At 35.5% G+C, this 16,634-nt stretch overlaps 1 protein-coding gene across 1 annotated transcript in view; it reads right to left on the reverse strand.

Annotated features, from left to right (window-relative positions):
- Positions 1-16,634, reverse strand: part of VPS50 (VPS50 subunit of EARP/GARPII complex) — a 115,944-nt gene that overhangs the window by 22,735 nt on the left and 76,575 nt on the right. The window contains exons 18-21 of the mRNA XM_019729711.3: positions 15,735-15,911; positions 12,779-12,897; positions 10,768-10,874; positions 1,197-1,318 (exon numbers count right to left, since the gene is read on the reverse strand). Coding sequence (XP_019585270.3) covers positions 1,197-1,318; positions 10,768-10,874; positions 12,779-12,897; positions 15,735-15,911 — 525 coding nt within the window. The remainder of the gene's footprint in view (positions 1-1,196; positions 1,319-10,767; positions 10,875-12,778; positions 12,898-15,734; positions 15,912-16,634) is intronic.

Here is a 16,634-nt window from a genome sequence, read left to right on the forward strand (position 1 = left end):
AAATACAATTAAGAATTTGGTTTCTTAGTCACACTAGTCACATTTCAAGTACTCAACAACCACATGTGACTAGTGGCTACCATATTGGACAGTGCAAACACAGAACATTCCATTACTGTACCATTTCTCCTGGACAGCACTGGTCTAGAGGCACAGTCCAGAAGACAGTGCAAGGCTGCTCATCTACAAGACTAAAAGATTAGCTAAAACTCTATAGACAAGTAGCTGACAATTAGCTAAAACTCTAAAATGTCTTCCTTAATATTTATTTATTGAGTTTCCAAATTCAGAGTGATAAATTAGTGCATATTTTATAATAACAAATTCTGCAGCAGCACTTTGTCTCTGATTATATGTATTATTTCTAAGGAACATTTTGGAAAATTAATAACATGGGAAATTCAGATCCCACATTAAAAGATCATGTCTTTGATATACTTGTAATCATAGCAAGGATATGCACATTTATTTACACGACGAATATAGCTATCCATTAAAATTCACATTTTTAAAGCATACAAAATATAGTGTACAAAAAGTTAGTGTTACAATATATTTATAGGATCAAGCAGTATGCTTTTACTCAGAAAACTGTCAAATATCTAGGTGAACCACATAATAATTCCCAAATATCAGGTCATTACCTGCCTAATACTACGTTGTTCTCCTTGGGAGTAGAAAAAAAATAAACTCAATAGGAATTTCGGAAACATGAAGAGGAGGAATATGAAACAATAATTCTGTGGCAGGCAGATGGTTCCATTCAAAGATTTTTCAATTATTTTAATAAATATTTGCCATTATATTCTGAGTATAGTAGTGCCTGCTAAGGTTGCTAGCCAATGTTTTAAATGTCTCACTTACTGTTAGTAATTACACATTGGGCCTGATCTAAACAAGGCAACCTGCAAATTTTTCATTGCCAAAATGTGTCAAGGTTAGAAACAGATGCTGTACTTTCTATGCCAAAAATCTGAATAACATACAATGTATTTATCATATCAAAGCTTAAAATTAACATATAAATTAGGCCATTAGGCAGACAGAAGCTGATACCAATAATTTTGTTGGATTTTTGATGGATAATTTTCAAAATAATGTTATTTGTGTATTTTATACAGAGAGAATGAACTGAACTTTACATTTAAAAAATAAACTTTAAAAGAAACAGAGTTTCCCCCTGAAGGTTGACTTACCGAATCATTCCGACCAAAAAAGGTATATATTGCATACATGTAATAATCAAATAGCTGAGACATGAAATGGATAACATCAAAGGCAATTGGCTTAAGAATGTTCATCATCTGCATATATTTACCTGGAAAGAAAAAAAAAAATTAAGCAGAACAAAATGAACATCTGTTCGTCTATAATCATAAAGTGGTAATAAAAATACTCTACCAAAATATTTTTAAAAAATGAAATATTACATTCCTCACACTAGGTACATTAGCAGTCCTCAATAGTCATGTATGGCTAGTGGCTACTGTATTAAACAGCACAGATAACAGAACAGTCACATCATCTTGGACAGTCCTATTGGACAACACTGATAGAAATAATCCCTACAGAGATTTTTTTTATATCATTATTTTTACTGTTTGTCAAATATTCATGGAAGTCCTATACTGTGCTATCAATAACATTGTACAAATACAACACAGTTCCTCATTTTCTTGGAGATTCCATTTAAAATAATTTCTTCAAAAATGTTTAGGTGTAGTAAAACAGAAGACAATGTACTTGAGAAAAAGTGGGGTTTTTTTTCAATAAGTGTGTACACACAGCAAAAGTAAAATAGCAAGAAGAAAAAGGACCCGTGGAAGGTACTTCCCATCCTCTGAATCCTAGCCCTGCGAAATCCTGCGTCAGAGGCCAAGAACATTTCTTTACTACTACATCACTCAAGAGCTCGATACTCTCAAAATGCCAAGAACATATCTTCCTCATTCTTTCCTTCGGAAGATGCCAATATTCCATTCTCTTTCCCTTAATCATATGATATCGTTACAGAAAAAAATTAAAACCCAAAGTTTCTGCATTTATAAGCTTGTTAATGTATTTGAAAGGTGCCTGGGAGATGGACTCAATCAAATACCAGAAACGAGGCTCTAACCGTGTTTGTTTTTTATGGGAAATAATAGGGAAAGAAGCATATCTATAAAAAATGCTCTTTTACAGAAGGTATTAAAACAGACTATTTGCTTAATTTCTAAATGAGCAAATAATTCAGGTGTTGGCTCTACTTCATGTAACTGCTGTACATTTTAATTGGTACTACTGAAGACACCATGACTTAAGAGAAAACACATTAATGGCAGTAGAAAAAGATGACAAATATACTCTGATGGAAATGTCTGTCAAAACCATATCTTTACTACCTAAGAATTTAGTACATCTGTCTTAATTTATATGAGAGAGATGATTCTAAATAATAGATGGCCAGGAAGAGAAACACACAGAAGTAAAAACCATTCAACTCAGATTTTATTCTTACTCCTATTTACAAGTCTTTAGTTTTAGAAACATCTTTTGTAATTATTTCACATAATCAGACATTCTTTTTTTTAAATCACAATTGAAAAATATTTGAAAAATATGCTCCTAGAACATTCTGGATCACTATACAGATATTTTTACCAATTACAAACATATATCTATTTAAACTGTAACTATTTACACATAAAAAAATGAGACACTAAGAAGAAAAAATGGAAAAACATTATGTTACATTACTTTAACCTGTAAAACAAAAGAAAGGGAGATACACAGAATGAGGAAGAATGCAAATATCTGAGTTGACACATATGCAAAATACAAAGCTCCTCTCCATTCCTAATAATAAGATTAAGCATTGTCCATATAACTAATCTTAAGGAAGGATAGAAAAATAAATTATTAGTAGGTAAAACCTATTTTAAATGTACATTCAGAAAGGGAAAAAAAAATCTAATGTTCCCCACCCACCACACTGGGAAAAAAAATTAAACATAAATTCTTATATTTAAAAAATAAACAAAATATTCATTTATTCAATACATTCTACAAATATTTTTTGAAGGCTTACTCTGTACTTGGCCTTGTGCTAAAGACACAGGAATTACAGTCCCTGCTCTCGCACCTTAAATGGTCGTACATGCAAGGCAGCCATTGATAAGCAGGCTGCCATTATAGTTAAATGTGAAAGAGTAAGAACTCTCGTCTTTCCAGTTCAGGAGAGCAGAGTAGGCCTTTGGAGGCCTAAGGAGGCTTATGTATCTCTTCAGATTACCGAATTAAAAGAGACATTTACAACAAATTAAGCCTATATCTATGAAGTTAAGAGACTGAGGAGGTAGAGGTGAGGAGGTATGATCACCAGAAAATGAGAAATCTCAAAAAATTTCTAGATCAGGAATGGCAAACTTTCCCTTTAAAGACCGAAGAGTACAACAGTGGAGGCTTTGCATGCCATACAGTCTCTGAGGTAACTACTCAGCTCTGCCGGTCTCTGTTTCAACTGCTCAACTCTGCCTTTGTAGCACAAAAGTAGCCACAGGTAACATGTAACAAATGAGCTGCCTGTATTCCAATAAAACTTTATTTACAAAAACAGGCAGCCAGACTGATTTGGCCTGCAGGTTACAGTTTCCCAATCCCTGTACTAGATGACAGACAGTAAATGGGAGCAGGTTGATGGGAAAATGCTAAGACGTCAATAAATGAGAAGAGGACCACAGAGGAGGTGGAGGCTATTAGATAAGATGGCGACTGCTCAGAATCAGTAAGTACAGCAAGAAAGAAGGAGAGATGAGGCTAAAAAACAATAAGTTAATTGAAGGTCCACATATGGAACAAATTGTACAAGTCTGCATGCCCCCTCTACCACTATTCCTTGCCAGCAATTAGAGTATAGGCTGCCAGACTTTTCCGGTAGACAAAAACAAAAGGAAGTAAAAACTCTTAGGATTCCTTTCTAAAAGGATTAAGCATGAGAATGAATCCAAGGAAGGATGTTTGTTATTCTTATTACAGTGCACTAAGTTGCGAGATCATCAATGGATATAAATAGCACAAAAAGGCACACTGGAAATGCTATATATGAGGCATTAAGGAATGAAAAGGTAGTTCAGTTCAAGCAATTTAAAAAAATGTATTGAATAATGAAGTGAAGACCAGAGTAAAAAATTAACAGGTCTATTATGTGGGCCCTGGCTACCAGTTTTTATTCTGTTGTTTGAATATTGTATCTTAGGCCCACAAATCTCCAACATAATTTTCTGGTTCCATGTACTGAGGGATGATAACACTTCTTGGATTATCTCAAAATATCATGTAGTATATTAGAGCTATCAGCTCAGAAAGTGTTTTAAAACTGTTAAAAACACAAATTCATGTAAATAAAATATGACTATTTTTAGAGAAACAAATATTGGAATATAATCTAACTTAATGATAAATTTTTCCTTAAACATACAAAAATATTAAGTTTCTTAAAAAACAACTTTTAATTTAATCATAAAACAAAGTTTATGAAATGCAGTATGGGGAATATAATCAATAATGTTGTATGGGTTATGTAGGGTGCCAGATGGGTGCTGGACTTATCAGGGGGATCACTTCATGGACCATGTAGATGCCTGACCACTGCGCTGTACATCTGAAGCTGAAGTTGAATAATACTGTCAACTATATATAAATATACACATATACATACATAAAGGTATGTATATGAGTACATATATATGTATATATTGGTTTGGTGCAAAAGTAATTGCAGTTTAAAAGGCTAAAGAACTGCAAAAACCGCAATTACTTTTGCACCAACCTAGTATATATATATATATACACATATATATGTGTGTATATATATATATATATATATATACACACACACACACACAAATAATTACATATATATGTATATATATGTGTGCGCGCATATATACGTGTGTATATATGTGTGTGTGTATGTATGTATGTGTGTGTATATATATATATATATATATATATATATATATATATAAATGGGATGTAAAGTACTGCATAAGGAATATAGTCAATGGAATTGTAACAGCTGTATACAATGTCAGAGTGGTAATAAATTGGGGGACCTATCACTTTGTGAGGGGTGTAAATGTCTAACTATTATATTGTTTTGTATACCTGAAACCAATAAAAAAAAAAACAAAAAAAAACCCCAAGGTTTTAAAGTTTTAAAACAAACAAAAAAATATATTATGATACTTCTATATAAGATTGGACTTACAATTTCATTGACTCTATAACTTGATCCTAGTATTTGAAATAAGTATTTTGAAAACAATTGATATGAATGTTTGTATTCATAAAAAAACAAAGCAAGCTACCATATGAGTTGACTGTTATACAATTGAAAATGTTCCTGTTATTTAAACACACATTGTTTACATTTCAGTTAGGACAAAACAAAAAGGAACCAGTGGTTCTCAGAGTTTGTTCCTTAGATCAGTAGCATTGACATCACCTAGAAACTTGTTAAAGATGCACATTCTCAGGTTACATCCCAGATCTACTGAATTAGATATTCTGGGGTGGAATCCAACAATCTGTGTTTTAACAAGCCCTCCAAGTAACTCTGATGCTGCTAAAATTTAAGACTCATTGGCTTAGATCATCATAAAAGATCAATCAAGAATGGCCTTCTTGACAGGCTTTTTTATCCATTGGTTTTCAAGGTCTCCACTTTACCTCCTCATTTGTCTCCTGCTTCTCTTCCATTCATTCATGACCTCCTTCACTGGCTTCTCTTACTGTCTGTCCCTCCAATGCACCCACATAGCACCACAGTATATCCAATGGATGTGGATATATCTTGATTCTCTATGAACCCAAAAGGTTAAGATCCTCTGCCAAGATAAACGCATACACTGCCAGGGTTTAACTCATTTTATACCAACAACTCCAAGTATATATCCTGAATGTGTTTAATTTCCTGACCTCCATATCCATCTGCTGAAATGCCTATAAACCATTTCTATTTAAATGTCCCACAGGTACCTCCGTATGTCTAAAACCAAACCTATCATCAGCTACCCAAACTTAGTCTTCTCTCATCTTTCCTATTTCAGTTGTGACATTGTAACACACAGATCTAAAATTTAAGAATGATCTCCCGTAATGATTCACTAATCCTGTCTATTGTATTTCCAAAATCTCTCAAATCTATCTTCACCTCTCTATTACAATGGCCACTGCTTTAAGCAGACTCAAAGCCTCCATGTCTTGCCTGGGAGATTTCAACAGCCTCCCATCTAGACTTTGACCTCCCCCAGCTTCTCCTTTTCTCCAAGTTATCCATTCTTCACAATGTGGCCAGAGTAATCTTTTAAAAAACAAACAAACAAGGAAATCTACTTGTGTTTCTCTCCTGTTTAAAACTCTTAACAAATTCATGTCCCCAAAACATCAGGTCTTGTGAAATCCACTTCTTCCCACTTTTCTTGCCAAGTCTCCCCTGCTCCCAAGTCCCATTTCCTGTCATGCTTCTCATATGCAGCAACCTAAACTGCTGTGTTCTCTGAACATCAGGTCTTGCACACATTGCTCTTTGCACTCTGGCTAGAATGCCTTTACCAAAGTATTCGCATGTATTCATCTTTCAAAGTCAGGTACGGTGTGAGCCCTCCAGTGAGTCAGCCCTTTTATTTGCTACCCAGAAGAGAAAGTTAATCATTCTTTCTGCATCTTTTCTGTTTATTTATGCTTTTAAGACTAAAATGTAATTTTTTTCTTTTGTAGGTTATTTCTCATGTTGGGCTCCTTAACTATACAGACTATGTCCTGTGCATGGCTATGTTTCCAACAGCTGGCAGAGTGCCTGGAACAGAGCTGTAGCTTTAAAAAAAATCTGTTGGGATTAAAAAATGAATGAATACAACACACATGGCAGAAAAAGACTAACTTCCTTAATGTAGAAATTAAAACACATAATTTCCTTATTATAAAAACGGGCAATGAATATGAATAAGTAGTTCACAAACAGAAATATCTTTTAGAGCATACTGAAAGATGTTTAAACTCACTCATAATTAAATACATTTTGAATGAGATGACATTCCCATTCAAACCAGCAAACATTCTCATTCAAATGCTTCAGACTGGCAAGGATCTGAAGCTGGACACTGCTGCTGAGAAACTGGGAAAAGAGATAACTCCCATATGTACACTGTTGGGTAAACTAACAGAAGTGCTTTAATAACTTTTTTGGTAAACTGAGAATGTCTCCCCAAACCAAAAGTGTATGTACTCTTTGATCCTGCATGAGGAAACATTTGTAGGAATTTGTCCTACAGCTGTATTTGTATATGGACAAAGGTATTTATTCAAGGGTATCTTTTGTGGCGTTGTTTAGGGAGCATCAAACGACTTAAACAACCTACATGTCAAACAATAGAGCACTTACAGAATAAATTGTGGTACATCCATACCATAGGATCATTAACAAGAATGGGATCTACGCAAACTAACACATGGAAGTTTAACCTTAAGACAGTTGAAGTCAAAAAAGCCAGATGAAGAACAGTATATATGTATATAGTGTGATCCAATTTTTGAAACAAAAACAGAAGAGAGGAGATTCACATAGCAAATGTACTTGTAAAAGCATATTAACATTTCTCAAAGAAAGAGGAAACATTGAGTAGTTTTCTCTGAGGAAGGAGACTTGCAGGTCAGGGGCTCTGTTTATACCCTGGGTTATTTTCATTTTTAACCACCTTTATACATTACCGTTTCAATTTAAAACACTCCACAATAAAATAATAATATTAGTGCGCCACCTAAAAGAATGTACCAGTGAAGGGGCAGATCTCTTCCCTCTTTTTGTGTTCCCTCCAACACACAAACTGCCTCTCAGCCACACTACGCCTCAAAATTCCTCAGATGTTCCTAGTCTGGTTAAATCCCGATGCATATACTGGTGTGTGTTTTTCCAGCTGCCAAGGTAATAATTTTGTTGTAAGGTCTGTAGTTTTTACAAGCAGATTTTGGAAATGGATCTTCTGCCGCGTGGCCCTATCCGCCCTGCTGCAGTGACCGCTGCCTCCAGGAAAGACCCTGAATACCAAGGCTACTTCGGTGATGCCACACGGTCCCTCAAATCTGTCAGCCTCTGTCTGCAAGAAATTGTCAGGCTGACAGAATTTTCTCTTTACACAAAAGCAAGGTTTGGATTAGTCCTCAGCACTTGTGAAAGGCTCCGGAAGCTTTTCTAACAGATCAGGCACCACCTGGGGCTGGGAAGCCGCACTAACACTTTTGCTTAATCTCTCCTAATTATCTGCCAAATAAATACTCCTTGAAAAGGCCATTTTGAATATGCCTTTAATGTTCTAAAGTGTGTCTCCCAACTACTGAATAATTAGTTCCTTCATCTTCCCGGGCACCAAAAATTAATCCATCTTATTTACACAATTGTACTTCTGTCTTTGTATGTAAGAGACATTACCTTTGCCAGTTTATAATCTTTAAGCACTTTGTGCAATAAAAACAGAGGATGGAATAGTGCATTTACTGGTTGGAGACCCCTTAGTGAGTGGATCCCTTAAAGCTCCATTTTATGAATATGTACAAACTAAAGATAAAGAGAAAGACATCTCAGGGAGAGAGACAGTGGTCAGCATAAAAGCCTACTGGAGGAAGAATGGCAGCACTTAATCCCAACCCCAAATGGGACTACGTGAAAATTCAATTATCATACTAGGCACTGTTTCCTAACTAGGCAGCTTTAGTAAAAGATCTGGAGGGGGAGAAGGCTGAAGTTGCAAGGGTCAGAGTCTCTACAATGAGGAAGGGCTCATCCAGGGCTGCTCTGCTTTCCTTAGGGCCCAGGAGAATGAAGTTCCTCTCAGTTTCTATACATCCACTGTGAGAAAACAGGGTCCACTATGTCGATCAGTCATCCTTACAGAAGACTTTGTTGTTACTGTCTCTGAATTTCACCCCAGCAGCACTTTTCTATCATTATTATATCCCTTTCTTAGATAATGAGAATAGGAGAATGCATTGTTTCTTCATTTCTTTATGACTACCAAGTGAAGATTTACATTTGTTGTTTGCATTTAACTGAATGATATACGATATCCCCCCTCCTCAATTTTTTTTAGCCTTATATTAGATTTGATTCTGCTGAATATATGTCTTTTAGAGTAAAAAGCAACATGATGACCCCTAGTTCTTTTTGAACTAGGTAAATTAAAAATAAAAATGTAGTTGACTGCATTAATTATTTCCCCCAATTATCTGCCCCCGCCCCTACCCCAACCCCATTCACTGTAAAAAGATCATGCATCCTTGTCTCACTACCCGGAGTTGAAGTGCCTTCTTGGGGCAGAAGTATACTTCTCTCCCCCAAGGTCAAGCCTGACTTGCTAAGGTCGGTGACATGTCAGAGGAAGTCAGGGTGCCACATCGGAGTGGAAGCTTTAAGTCATTACATGGTTCAGCTCTTACTCTCCTCTCCGTGCTCAGACTGATGCTAACCTTTCAGCTCGCATGTGAGAATGAAGCACATGGAACAGAACTAAGTTGATTACGAGCCAATAGGCATCATGATAAACCTTTGTGACTGAAAGTCACTAATGTGTCAGGGTGGTTTGTTACTTCAACATAATCAAGCAAAAGCTGTGTTCATTAAAGTACATGCCAAGCAGTGTGTTCAGACACTGAAAACTACAGTGAGCCCCGAAGGCTGAGGAAGACAATAAGAATTTTGGAATATCTATCAATGAGGACCACAAAAGGGCACTGAGCACACTGACCCTGAAGAATGGACTGGGGGACAGGGACTAAGGAAAGGAAGAACGGTATTAACTACCAGCACACAGCCGAAGAGTGACCACATGGAAGAACAGGAGGAAAAAAGTAGACTTATTCTTTTTGCTTTTAAGGGCAGAACTAAGGCAGCAGAAGTACACACACACAGAGATTTTGGTATACCATAAAATAGAGATTCCTACCAATTAAATCAGTCTAATAATACTAGGATGAGCAGTCGTGCAAAATAATATGCAGTAGGAAATGACCATCTCCATAAACAGAGTACAGTGATTTTTATAGAAAACCACTAAAATTCCTGACCAGTATTGATGACTTAGTGTGAGAAGACATTTCTGCAACTTATTTGTCAAATGTGCAGACTATTCATGAGATATAAGGACTGAGACAGCATATAAAATGGTGAAATACTGACATTAAAAAATCCACATCATCTTCAAATCTAAACATTTTACATGGCAATTCTTCATGTTTTTGCCTCCTACAAATTCATCAATAAAGGTCTTGTCTGTAATAATAACACTTCCTATGGCGTCAATATTTAGCTTGTTGAACCCTTGTGTCTGAAAATGCCAGCAAGTCACTATTCATAGTGCCTACCTGACAGAAAGATTGTGAAGATCAATGAAACAACGAAGTAAAAATTACAGTGTAGGTAGAGGTATCCTACCCATACCTCTAACTCACAGAGAATTCTTCATTACATTTCAATTAATTGGGAGATTTTAGAAAAAGCGGAAGATACAAATACTTACTAAGCAGTTAACTGAAAAAGAAAAACTGACATTAACATAAGCATTCGACTATTGGGAACAATTTAGATGAGAAAGCACTGGCATGTGATAATCTTAAATCCGTCACTGCGGTGGGCACTGGAGTGTACAATAAAAACCCCAAGTTAAAATCGTTTGGTAACAAAAGTAGACTAATTTAACTGCTAGAACAATTTTTTAAAAAGGTGTAGCTACTTACCAACAAGTCTTATTACATTCAGTGTTGTATTTGTTAAGATGGGTGCATTCACTTTATTTAGACTGTAATCTGATTTCTTCCTGCTCTTTAGGGTTTCCCGAGAAACACTTAATTTAGAAAAGCAAAACAAAGTTGCAATTAGCATTGTCAAGTAGTACATCAGTAAGTAATTCAGCTTACAATCTATCCTTCATTCACTAATTAGTTACTGAAAAATCTTACCATGTAGCAGGTGGGGATATAGAGATTATCCTCCAGTCCTTACAGTCCGAGGGGAAGAGAAATTAGTAAGTAAAGAAATAAAGTGCTATAATGTATTTTTTGATTCTAAGATATTATCAACCATTAATAGAAGTTATGCCACTTTAAAAAGACAAATGTTCTAAGGAAATTAATCATTAAATGTACCAAGCATCCTGATTTCAGACTTATAAATATAAAAAATACCCTCCTTAGAATCTTAAATAAGTATAAGATATGATGGTCAAGTCTGGGGTAGGGGGTGCACTAGATTTAAAGGAAAGTAAGTTATATGGTAAGTATAGGAAAAGAAGGGCCAACTTGTACGAAGGTCAGAGGTAAGAGAACAGAGTGTGCTCAGAAAAGCACAAGGAGTTCACGAGGCTAGCATGGAGAGTAAGTGGGCAGCAGGAAGTGACAAGAAGGGAGGTAAGTAAAGGGCAGATCACCAAAAGCAATCAAACCTAAGGAGTATGAACCTTATCCTTCCTGCAGTGGTAGCCATTAAAAATTTTTAACCAGGAAAAGGACATGATCAAATTTGAATATAAGAAAAAAAAAACCTAAATTTGTATCCAAGAATGAATTAGAAGAGGGTTAAGGAAGCCAAGGTAAGGGGGCTGATTCAATAATCTGGCACAGAGATGGTATTTGCATGAACTAGGATGGTACAGTGAAGTACAAGGAATTTTGATAAATTGAAGAGACACTTAGAAATAGGAATTGATACTGTTAGTGGATTGACTGTAGTTGATAGTTCACATTATTCAGACATCTCAGGAGTAAGTTCAGACAGTGTCAGAGGCTGCATAACCCACCAAAAATGCAAGTACATACACATACACTGGCAGCCACTATCCTACTTACTCATTTCAGTTTAATTAGAGCTTCCCTTTTGGACCCAATACACCCTAAATATCTAATGAAGTCCAACAGAATTGTTCTACTCAGTTCCTATAGATCATAGATGTAAATATTTAAACATCACACATATGTGAAAAGCAGTAGAAACCAATTTTCCCAATTAAAATGTCTACAGCTACATCAGACACTTACTTTTGAGGAGAGAAATTATATCAATCAGGATTTCGAATCAATCAAGTATTAACTAGGTACTTTGGGGGTAAAGGGTAGAGGAGAGTATACTTAAATCTGTCATTAAAAATAAAGTATATCTGTGGTCATTAAACATCTGATACTCATGAAATTAATTCACTCACATATTAACATCAGGCCCATTTATCTGGGAGAAGGTGACAAATAATTCTTATATAATTATCCAAGTTTTTGAAGAGAATAGTTTATCATATAGCAAAACTGAAGTACAATAAGGGAGCCTACAACAGAAGGTTCAAACAGTGAACATAAATGACATTGGGAGGATAAACGAAGACTTTCTCTACTTAAGAGATTGAGGCAGAAACTCCACGTAGAAAACAAAGGACTACTTTCCTCCCTGAGGTTTTCTGATCTATGTGAAGCATGAACTGCCTCCAAAAGCAGCACTGATTTTATAAGTCAAAGGTTTATTTTTCTGCAAACATCACTGATCTCTAAGTTAAGAGCTCTTTATGTCCTATACCAAAAGAACTTCATTTTCAGCCTTTCGGGAATCATTTTTTAAAACATATTAACTTCTGTCACATGACATTATGACCAACAGAAAATTTTAATTTTTGATGTTTGTTTTTCTTTCACCTTTAAAGTAAATCCTATGTGTTCAGCTCGCAACATAAAATGCAAATCCCGTAAAAGCGAACACAAAGTTTACCTTTTCACAGGCGCGTCGCCCGTCTGCTCATCCACATAATCGCGTTTCAGTTCCTCGGGGACATCGCTGTCACTGTCATACTCCTGATAGGCACTTTTTTCTGGTTCGTCAGATTCATACTGAAGAGAACACAGCATATTTAACAATGGGCATGAAGAACCAAAACGTTTCTTGAAGTCTCTCAACACAATCAAAGTATCTAATTTTATAAGGAGTAGCTTATAGAAGAAAGTTCTTAATAACTTAGCTTCAATTTTGCCATCAAGAATCATATTACCCTTCCATTTTCCTCATCATCCTCCCTTAACCAGCTCAACAGAAAAAAGGAAAACAAAATTCAAACATTATACCTCCAAAAGCTTGTACATGTCCCCCCAAAAGTCAAATCTCCATATAAAAAATATAAACAAACAAAAACACACACCCTGTTAGGTCTCAGGAGAGTGTACATTTGACTAAAATAATAATAATAATAATAATAAATTTAAAAAGAAAATCTCTTCTCTTCCTCCAAGAGGTTTCATCATCATTTCCAACTTGCTAATTCATTGTAAGAAGGTTGATACAATTGTGGCACTCTGGAAGTGCTGATTCAGCTTAATCAACACATGTGACACACATGCTAATGTTCTAAGTCATTATGATGAGATTTAATTCCAAAGGCAGCTTAGAAAATTAGGCTTAGCACCTAAGGATTACTGAGAGCAAGGATAAGAATGGTGGATTTACTCTTGAGAGGAAGGGTACCGTGCTAACATTTCATCATGTGTATGGCACCATGACCCAGTGCCAGCGTGGGAGAGGAGTGCAGTCCACGCACAGCAAAGGAAGCAGTGGCAGCAGCATCGTTACCATCATCATCATCATCACCGTCGATTAATATTACAAATTAATATTATTAAATAATGGCTAACATCTATTAAGTTTTAACCAAACACTGTGCTAAGTGTTTTATCCCCATTTGCCAGTTGAGGACACCAGGAAAGAAGTTAGCCTAATTCAACAACTATTTTTTGAGCCTCTAAAGCATTATGACAGGCCACAGGGAGATGTGGACCCTGACTCCCAAGGACTTATTCTGTACCTGGAAAGGTCAGGTTACACATTAATACCTGCAAATAAGCACTGCAGGCAATCTCTCCCACTTGCACACTGTGTGACCCTGACCAGTCAGAAAGACGTGCTACACAGAATCAGGTCTCCTGGTTGTTAACAGCTAGGCTTCATGAATCAATAGTATAATCGATCCTCATTTTCCAGGATTCTGTATTTGCACATTTTCCTACTCCCTAAAATGTATTTGTAACCCCAACAATAATACTTCACGGCACTTTTGTGGTCATTCATGGATATGTGCAGAGTGGCAAAAACTTTTGAGTCACCCAGTATGCATGTTCCCAGCTAATCATATCAGCTCTCCTGCTATAAATAAGTGTCCTTTTCACAGTCTATTTAATGCCACGTTTTAATATTTTTTGTGTGCATTTTGCTGTTAATTTCACTGCTTAGAAAGGTCACCAAATCTAGTACCAAAGTGTTGTCCAGTGTTCTTAAGTGCAAGAGGACAGGAATGTGCCTTGTGGCAAAAATACATGTGTTAGATAAGCTTCATTCAGGCACGAGTTATAGTGCTGTCGCGTGTGAGTTTCATGTTACTGAATCAACACTATATATTAAATTGGGGGTCTTTAAGCAGAAACACACATAAAACAAGGTTATGTATTGATCAGTTGATAAAAATGTGTTGACTAGAGGCTCATAGAAACCTAATCCCATATTTGCTCTAGGAACAATGGTTCTGATTTGCTAATTCAGTGTTCATGGTGACTTTACAGAAAACCACTGTCACAAATAATGAAAATCAGATGCTACGTGAAATTTAAATTAACAAATCACCTGTACAGAGGAATATTATTTTAAAAATATTGGAATGATTTCTAATTCCTTTTGGTTCAGTCTACATACAAAGGCAAAATTTCATAAAGAATCACTAAACTGTAATTTTAAATATGGTTTACCATAAAATAATTTCTACTGCATGATAAAAAGTGATAATGGTATACTTTCATGGCAATATTTTTAAAAATTTATCTTCACTAAACAGAAAAGAAAATGCCAAAACTAAAATACAAAGGCAAATTCAACAGATTTTTGTCAAATCTAAAGAGTTTTCAATTTCAGCTTCATCAAATCTAAAAGAAAAATCATACTGGGTCTCTCTGGAAATTATGAAGACCAGAAGGACCCATCCAAATAAATACTGTGAAAATACCCTGTAGGTAACTGTGATGTAAGCATTTCCTCATTGTAAATACGAGGAAATTGAGGGCCACAAAGTTAAAAATAATTAGCCAAGGGCCACACAGCTAATAAAAAGTTTGCCTTCAAACCCTTTCCATTAACTCACACTGCCTCTAGTTTATATTATTTTTTGAGCTGCTCAAAGTATTATTAAAACATCGTACATCTAAATCCAAAACAGCCCTGCCAGGTAACTAAGCAAGACATTATCCTCTCTCAGTAAAGGGACATGGAAAAAATGACACTCTTAGTTGCCCAAGAGTGGAGTTGAGAAAAAAGTACAGAGATCTAGTCCCTCATCCATCCATCCATCCATCCATCCATCCATCCATCCATCCAACAAATCACATAAATATGCAGTAAAGAAACTAAAGTCCTACTCAATTAATAATCTAGTAAGAATATAAAGTAATATAGTAAGAATAAAACGTAAACATAAGGGTAAATTTTATCATTCAATAGGACAATGTCAACAAAGCATACTGTAAAACCATTACCTGTACAAGTAGTATCACAGGTACATAAGCAATAAGTGGGAAGATGGGTGGTGAATGGATAAACAAACCTAGCTGATTAACTTGCTCATTGGGTACAATACTTTGCAGTAAGAAAATCTCACTTATGTTCTACAATATGTTTTAAAAACACCACATACGCCATTAGAAGCCAGGACATCTTCTGTTTCTTCATCTTTGTGGTTGGCCTGAATTTCAAACGGATTCCCACCACTACAGTACTGCTCAAACAAGGTCACTGTTTTTGAGGAAGCTGAGGTTTGCTGCTTACTAGGTGAAACTGATGGGGAACGAGACTGTTCCATGAATTTAAATTCCTAGACATTAAGAAAAAGAAGACAGGTAGTCAATGTAGTAGAGAGCTGGACCCTTTTAGCAACCTTTTAGCAACAAAAAAATTCAAATACATAAACATTCTACATGTAAATGTAGAGTTAGTGAAAAACAAATTAATCCTTATACTTCTGGTTATTCACTTTTAAATCCTGAAAGCTGTCTGAAAGCACAAACTTAGAAATACATATTCAAAGCTTTTCCTAAAACAAACTCAGTTGCTGATATCTCTTACAACAGTGTTATTTGCATCAAGCTACTTTTGACTTACTTTATGAAAGCGCACAGAAAACTTTAGACAATAAATTTGAATGATAATTCCAAAAATTTTAACATAGCAGGAAAAGTACTGGTAGGATATGGCTTTAATCAATAGAGTTATTTATGAAAACTAACTGCTGTTAGGTCAAACACCTTGTGTACTTATATGCTTGCACTATTTAAGATATTCTGTATGAAAACATCAAAAACAAAGCATAAAGGATCTATCTTTCTCTGTTATACTGCTGTCTATAAACTTTCATTTATTTTTCCTCATATACCAAGAATCAGACAACACAAACACAAAAACTATGGTCAGATGATACATCTTATAATCCTAGCTTGTCATTAATCCATTATATTCCATTAACTTCCTATAAATTGTTGGGAATGTCACCTGGCTTCTCTGTGTCTCAATTTCCTCATCTGTAAAATGAGAGTAAATT

This window comes from Rhinolophus sinicus, chromosome 4, assembly GCF_057876585.1.
Source record: "Rhinolophus sinicus isolate RSI-liver-muscle chromosome 4, RSI-T2T, whole genome shotgun sequence".
NCBI lineage: Eukaryota > Metazoa > Chordata > Mammalia > Chiroptera > Rhinolophidae > Rhinolophus > Rhinolophus sinicus.